This window comes from Macrotis lagotis, chromosome 2, assembly GCF_037893015.1.
Source record: "Macrotis lagotis isolate mMagLag1 chromosome 2, bilby.v1.9.chrom.fasta, whole genome shotgun sequence".
Classification (NCBI taxonomy): domain Eukaryota; kingdom Metazoa; phylum Chordata; class Mammalia; order Peramelemorphia; family Peramelidae; genus Macrotis; species Macrotis lagotis.
The window spans coordinates 206,024,322-206,031,303 of record NC_133659.1 but is presented as its reverse complement, the minus strand read 5'-3'; the positions used below and the strand labels follow the sequence as shown (position 1 = coordinate 206,031,303).

The window sequence follows — 6,982 nt, the reverse complement described above, 5'->3', positions numbered from 1 at the left end:
CTCACATGGAATCCAGACCTCTCAGACTTAATGAAGACTTCAAAACCAAGTCTCCCTAAGGCTACCAATTGGTCCAGAAGAATTTCCATAAGAAGGTAAAATAGCTTGAGTAATATTGAATCCTTGTTATAATAGTTAAGTAAAACTCTTATTAACTAGTATCTCATTTCAGACCAATTGCCAACCTTAACAGGGTGCCAGTGTCTGCCCCTGTCCTCTGGGTGATAAAAAAGGGAATTCAGCTGGGTGGGAAATGAAGAGGTGGTTAGCCTGGACAGTCCAGCTCCCCTTCACAGGGTGAGGGTCTTGATGAGACAATGAGCTCCAAGGTGGCTGTGATCTTGTAGAATGAAAAAGCCCCTGGGGAACTTGATGGAGAAAAACAAAAGCCACTGAGGGATAAATAAGGATCCTAATCTAGGGGATCCTACCTATGTTTCTTGTGAACATTTTGAGATCTCCTTTCTCAAAATCTAGGGTGAGCATCATCAGACTGCGTGCTTTAGACTTCCTCTTCATCATCACAAACTCTAGGACGAAAGAGTCTTTGTTATTTTTTTCGTTTTTCACAGAACCACGTGCTAAGTGCTGAAATCCCTAGATTTCAAGTTCAAGCTAGAGTTCAATGTCTCCTTTAAAAATCTCCCATGCACAGGTTTTTCCACAAGAAACTAGGATGGATTTCAAAAGGAAAAAGTTTCCCCACATTAAAGCCTGGGTGGATTTGTTTGTTTATAAGTGCAGAATCGTTTCAAAGAGGTCAATTCGGCTAAATCTGAAAAAAAAAAACCCTCCCCTTTAGACACTCCAGTTTAAGAGAGGCTGAAAAGAAGGGAAACGCGAGACTTTGATGTTTGAGCCATCGCGGATACCGTAGTACCGGGTGCCTTATGGGTGGTCTTAGCCGGACGGAAGCGGAAGTTCATCCTTTTCCGGCTTCCTTGGCTCCTTGTGAGAATCCCTCCCGAGGTAAGGCTTGATTAATCTGTGGGCAATCCGGTGCCATCCTCCGGTTGCGGGGGCTCGGAGCTGCCCAGGACTTCCCCGGGGATAGTGATAGGGGTAATCGGGCTACTCCCCGGGATTTTCTTCCCGTAGCGGGGTGGGAAGTCGAACTGGGAACGGGGTGGGGGGTCCTGTCCCGCTGACGCCACGTTCCCCTCATCTCTTGCAGGCTCTATCTCTTGGGCCACCCGCCGCCGCCACTATGGTGAGTCTTGCCCGGGCCCGTCAGCCGGCAAGGCTGCCTTTCTGGAGACATAGGGGGCGGGGCGGGACCCCCTAACCCTGGAAGATGAGGAAACTGCAGTGACTAAATAAGAGCAATTACCGCCTGGAAAATGCTTTTGTAAGGGGCGGCGCGGATGGAGCACCGGCCCTGGAGTCAGGAGGACCTGGGTTCAAATGCGGCCTCAGACACTTAATAGTGACCTAGCCGTGTGGCCTTGGGCGAGCCACTTCACCCCAATGCCTTGAGAAAAACAAAAAAATAAAGAAAATGCTTTTCTGCTTTACAGAGAGGTGTTTTTCCCATTTTACAGATGAGGAAACTGAGGCATGCGGTTACCTTAGGTCGTCACAGCGCGGATAATTGCGAGGCTAGATTCAAACTCTGACCTTCCACCTCCGGGCTTGCGCTGTGACTTCCCGGGGTGGGATTTGAACCTAAACCCCTCCTTATCCCCTTAGCCAGCACAGAATCTGTTTTATGCCAAACTGCTTCCTTTTGCCCTTTTTCCTTCTGGGAAAGAGAAACTTAACCATAGGACCTGAGTTCAAATCCATACTTTGGTAGCTTTAGGCAAGCCGCCTCTTTCTTCTCATCACTAAAGTAAAGATGTTGGATTAGATCAGAGTTTCTTCCTGGAATCTATGAACCTCTATTTGATGACTGTTAGAGCACAATTGGCTTTCTTTGCAATTCTGTTGTTTTCTTCATTTGAAAACCTTATTCTTAAGTAGTCCTTAATAGAAGAGGTTACGAATCCCTGAACTAAATGATCTCTTGGGATCTTTCCCAGCACTAAATTCTATGTGTCTTTGCCAGCAGATTAGTTTATGGCTAGGCTACTTGAGAAATGTTTGTTGATTGATTGGTTTTGTCATTCCTTATGGGGAGGTGGAAGAGTCTTCACCAGCAATGAAATCCAATTAGTGTTTTGATTGTGTTGCAGCCTCGAAAAATTGAGGAAATAAAAGACTTCCTGCTCACAGCCAGACGAAAAGATGCTAAATGTAAGTTATCTTTCTTGTTCCTTCAAGTATTTGTGGGAGATTTTCTTCCACCCCCAAATGCTGACTAAATGTATATATTTTAGAGGGAGATGACAGATCTGTGATATGATTACTTGCCAATTCACATTCCCTGGGGTCACTTGGCTTAGTTGTCTAGCACTAGTGCAGAGTCAGGGTTTTTCATATAGGATCAGAAAATTGGGGATATATCAATATAGTTGGTTTCCTTTGTAATCCAGGATATTCTGTTTTGTGTATTAATATTCTGAGAATTGGCTCCATAAGCATAATAAGGGGGAGGGATGTTAGCCACTTTTTAAAGACATAGAAAAGAGAGACTTAGGGGATAGAGAAGCTCATTATAGAAAGGAATTTAGTGCCTTGGTCAGACTAAACAAGGACTTTAATTGATAACAACTAAGCATAAGTATGAATGTGTGGAGGAATAATTACTATCTTAGCAGTGTGAAGGCCCTTCAGGTCCAATCCAGCTTCCTTATTTTACATATGATAGAATTGAGAGCCAGGGGAAGAAAATTTACTTATCTATGGTCTCTTTGAAATTGGATAAATTTAAAACTAGGTCCTTTGTTTCCAAATCCAGCACTTTTCACTATACCATTTTAGAAGATTGTGTTTGCATGTACCAGCTTTCCATTAATCCTGCCAAGGTAGAGTTGATAACACACAAAGGAGAAGAAACTGAACCCCAGAGAAAGGAAGCCATCACATTGTGGGGTAGCCAGGGTTTGGTAACAGTCAAATTTTAGCTTCCAGCTCAGGATTCCTGCCATTAGATTATTTTGTCTTTCTTGCTTTTCACTCATATCCTCTTTCTGCCCTCTGTCTCTTAGCACAGCCATCTTGAGGCTTAATTGAAAGAAAAGCCCTTTAAACTTAGCCCAACATGAAATTTCCTGTTTTGTCCCTATGCCAGTATCCCCCATTTGTAATACCCAAGCTACACCTAATTGGTTTGGGAGTGAGGGAAAGATTGGTGTCAAGAGAGTGCTTGCTTCTAGGGAACAGTGAGTTAGTGGGTAGTAGAACTTGGGGGAGGGGGAGAAAGAATTCCAGTGAAACAAATTTTTACAGAAGGAATTTCATAAAAGAACCGATCTGTGCTAACTGCCCCCAAAATTAATGAACAAATAATTCTTTTATGAAGCCTTTCCTAGTGTCCCCATCTTCCGGTAGAAAATGTATTTTCCCTACTTGGAACATAAACTGGAGCTGTAGTCAAAAGATCTTAATTTCAAATCCTGACTGGGAATTTATGCCTATGATCTTGGGCACCTCACTGAGTTTTTAGGTCCTCTGTCTCAGAAGGGAATTTGTCTACATGATCTTTCCAACTCTAAATGCTATGATGACAATTTTGTAGTTAGTATTTATAGTGCTTCTTACATGTATTAGATTTTAATTAAAAATTCAGTAAAATCTAGAGATGGAATTGAGGTTCAGTCCAACTTTTTGTGACCCCATTTTACCATTTCTTTCTTGGGTATCTGAGGTCAGATTTGAACTTCCTAATTCCAGGTCTGGTGCTTTATGTACTATGCCACCTAGCTGACCTAGGAAATAGAACTAGAGAATATTGCAAGATGGCAGATTATATATGGGGTATATGCAGTGCTGTTCAGTGGAAGGGGGGGGTATGTAAAAATAAATAGGTGGTTAAGTGATTTTTCCAGAATCCCAAAGCCAATAAATGAAAGAACTTCAATTTTCTAATATTTTAATTCACTGCAAACATAGTAAATTAAGTTACCCATCTTCCAGTTGGCAATTTAGAAATTTTTTAGTACATGTACAAGGCATTTTGCAGAAATTCATTTGATATCCAGATTTTTTATGAGTACATCTGTTGTACAAAGTATGATGTTCAGTAGAGATGTTGGGACATGAGAATTTTCTCATTTGAATTGAAATTTAAAATTACTGAGTTTATGTGAAGCTTTGGTTGTGGCCTCATTACTGGAGAGCTACTTGTGGAGTGCCAGCACTTAACTGCCACATTCCCTAAAAGTGTTGCAGTTTTTTATGTTAGTTTAATTGAATCTGCTTTCCTCTGGATTTTTTTGTGTGTGTCACTTTTTCTCTTCATTCATTTGTGCTTGAGTACTTTGACACAATACCTAAATTCAGTACTTAACCACCTGCTTCTTACTTGTTAGCATTCTAACAGCTTTTGTAATGATAAGCTCTTGGGTTTTTGTTAACTGTTTTTAAAGTATAAAACAAGGAGTTTGAGCATTCTGATGGAGTTACTTATTGTAACCTGATCCTAAAAAGCAGATGTATTCCACTCATTTTTAAGTACCTCTAGACTGGAAATGAGCTAGCAGTTTTCACATTTAGACTAGCCATTATGTAGTCTTTAACTTGAGGTTTGTCTTTTTTTTTTTTTATTTTTGAAAGAAAGTAAACATTTATTAAAAGAAGTTACAACACATAGGAAGGGAGAGAGAGAGAGAGAGAGAACCAAGCTGCATTAGCTAGGCCAGCAAGTCAGAGAACTCTGAGACCTTAATGTTTTTTCAAAAGTTTTGCTCTTGAAATGAGGAAAAGAAAATTTTAGAAAAAGTTGAGCTACCTTTTGGTGAAGACCTGGAAAATGATGTATAATTCTGCTGTTCAGTCCCATATATGAGGCACTTATATTGTTGCTGGAGCGGTCTGTCTGACCCTCCAGCCACCGCCCTCTACTTACCCCAATCCAGGGTCTTCAGACGTCTCTGGCTCCCCACCCGGGTTGGGGAAGGGGAGAACAAACCAGGCAGAGCACCCGAGGAGAGGTTCACTTCTTTATTGATGTTACTAAGAATCTCCCCCCCCCCCCCCCCCCCCAGCCTTTCTGTACTATCCCTTTTATCCCCAGACCTAACTCCTCCTAGTAGGTGGTCTTGCTCCTCCTGAGTTCCTCCTGAGGGTGGAGCCAGCCCATACCGAGGCCATCCCAGTACCCGAAGGCAGCTTCTGACCTCTGGGCGTCTCAACATTCCTCTCAGGGGGCCCCAGTCCAGAGCCGCCCCTAATATATATGATCTTGAAAGACAACTTGTGAGCAATTTAGCTTCCTTCCCATACCCCAGATTGCTGCTTCTCTACTACTCTTACTAATTTTGGGCCTTTTTCTTGTAGCTGTCAAGATCAAGAAAAACAAGGACAATGTGAAGTTTAAGGTCCGATGCAGCAGGTACCTGTACACATTGGTCATCACAGACAAAGAGAAGGCAGAGAAACTTAAACAGTCCCTGCCTCCTGGTGAGTTGGTCTAAAAAGTCTTGAGCACAAAAGCAGAAATGGGATCCCTTGTTCTAAAAGGGCTAGCATTTATAAGTGAGTCCTTCTAAGATCTGTCATCAGTTTATAAACTTTTGTGCTTTAAAAACAACTCCAAGATATTTCCTGGTGGTCCTCAACATTTGACTCACTTCAGGCATTGCCTGCTGGGAACAGTAGAACCTCATCCAACTTTGAGCCAGAAGACCAAATGGGGTTTGAGTCCTTCCTACCTACTTCATAATTTGGTTGTGGAGGTGATGTTTCACATAAAGTATCTAATACTTCTTAGGGTGGGGGCTCACAGCTTGTTTAACTTAGTATCCTTGTCTGGTTAGAGAGGTTGGGATTTGAAATCAGATCTAGCATTATCCATGAGGTATATTGACTTGGTAGATTGACCTGTTATATGTGATGATTATTTCTTTTTTTGGGTAGTATTTATTTAAGGCAATGGGGTTAAGTGACTTTCCCAAGGTCACACAACTAGGCAATTACTAAATGTCTGGGGCTGGATTTGAACTCAGGTTCCCCTGACTTCAGGGCTGGTGCTCTATCCACTGCCCCAACTAGCTGCTCCTTATGAACTATTGTTACATCATCTTGATTGTTATGGGACCCACCCAGGTGATATCAAATACCTAACAGAAGTAAAGATGTTCTAGTATTCATCAAATGAGAAGAATAACTCACAAAAGAGGCTACAGTTAAGCTAAACTGAAGGCTTTGGAGCCCTGACTCCCTCTCCTTGAGGAAAGATTTCACTTTTGTAATATGAATACATCTTCCTTCCTTCTTGATTGTGTTGGTACCCTGATGCAGGTTCCCTATCCTCTCCCCATCACATATTACTGGTGTTTTCTAAGCATTGCCAACTTTTCCTTTAACTGTACTACAAATGTGTTTTACTGAGACAGCAGTATTTAGAGTGAAAGTCTAATTCATATTACTGTCTACTTCCTTCTAGGTTTGGCTGTGAAGGAGCTGAAGTGAAAGAACCAACTCACTTAATGTCCCATCATCTCCATTAAAATACAGGAAAAAAATTGAAATGGGTGTCTTGTCTTTTTTGGGGGGAGGGGTGATGCTTGTGAAGAATTCATGCTTGTGGATGGCTGGCTTTTTTTTTTTTATCTTCTACCCCTTTTCTTTGGACCACTCTAAATCAGATCTTCTGTTGTTGGATAGGACATGATTTTTCCCCCCAGCCTGATTTCTGAAGATGAATCCCAAGAACTAAAATTGACTCTGAGGAGCTGATGTTAATATATAGATTTTAGTGTTGTATTAACCCAGGATATGCACTTGGAGAAGACTGAGGGGGGAGAGTATTTTGAACTGAAAAGAGTTGGTGGTAGGAGCTGTTTTATGTTTTCTTTGGTTTTCTTTTTGCAAGGCAATGGGGTTAAGTGACTTGCCCACCTGAGGTCACACAGCTAGGTATTCAGTAAGTGTCTGAGGT

The 6,982-nt window shown here is 41.8% G+C and overlaps 1 protein-coding gene across 1 annotated transcript; it reads left to right on the top strand.

Moving 5' to 3' along the window:
- Nucleotides 1-895: 895 nt before the first annotated feature.
- RPL38 (ribosomal protein L38) lies at nt 896-6,572 on the top strand. Its single transcript, XM_074224649.1, has 5 exons — nt 896-969; nt 1,175-1,210; nt 2,175-2,235; nt 5,380-5,502; nt 6,488-6,572. Exons 2-5 carry the CDS (start codon nt 1,208-1,210, stop codon nt 6,511-6,513), a joined length of 213 nt encoding a protein of 70 aa, XP_074080750.1. The 5' UTR covers nt 896-969; nt 1,175-1,207; the 3' UTR covers nt 6,514-6,572.
- The last annotated feature ends 410 nt before the right edge of the window (nt 6,573-6,982 follow it).

Bases quoted from the DNA above. Each gene is read 5' to 3' on its own strand.
- RPL38 (XM_074224649.1), top strand. The intron at 2,236-5,379 runs GTAAGTTATCTT...TTTTTCTTGTAG, and splicing joins CAGACGAAAAGATGCTAAAT to CTGTCAAGATCAAGAAAAAC. The intron at 5,503-6,487 runs GTGAGTTGGTCT...ACTTCCTTCTAG, and splicing joins TAAACAGTCCCTGCCTCCTG to GTTTGGCTGTGAAGGAGCTG.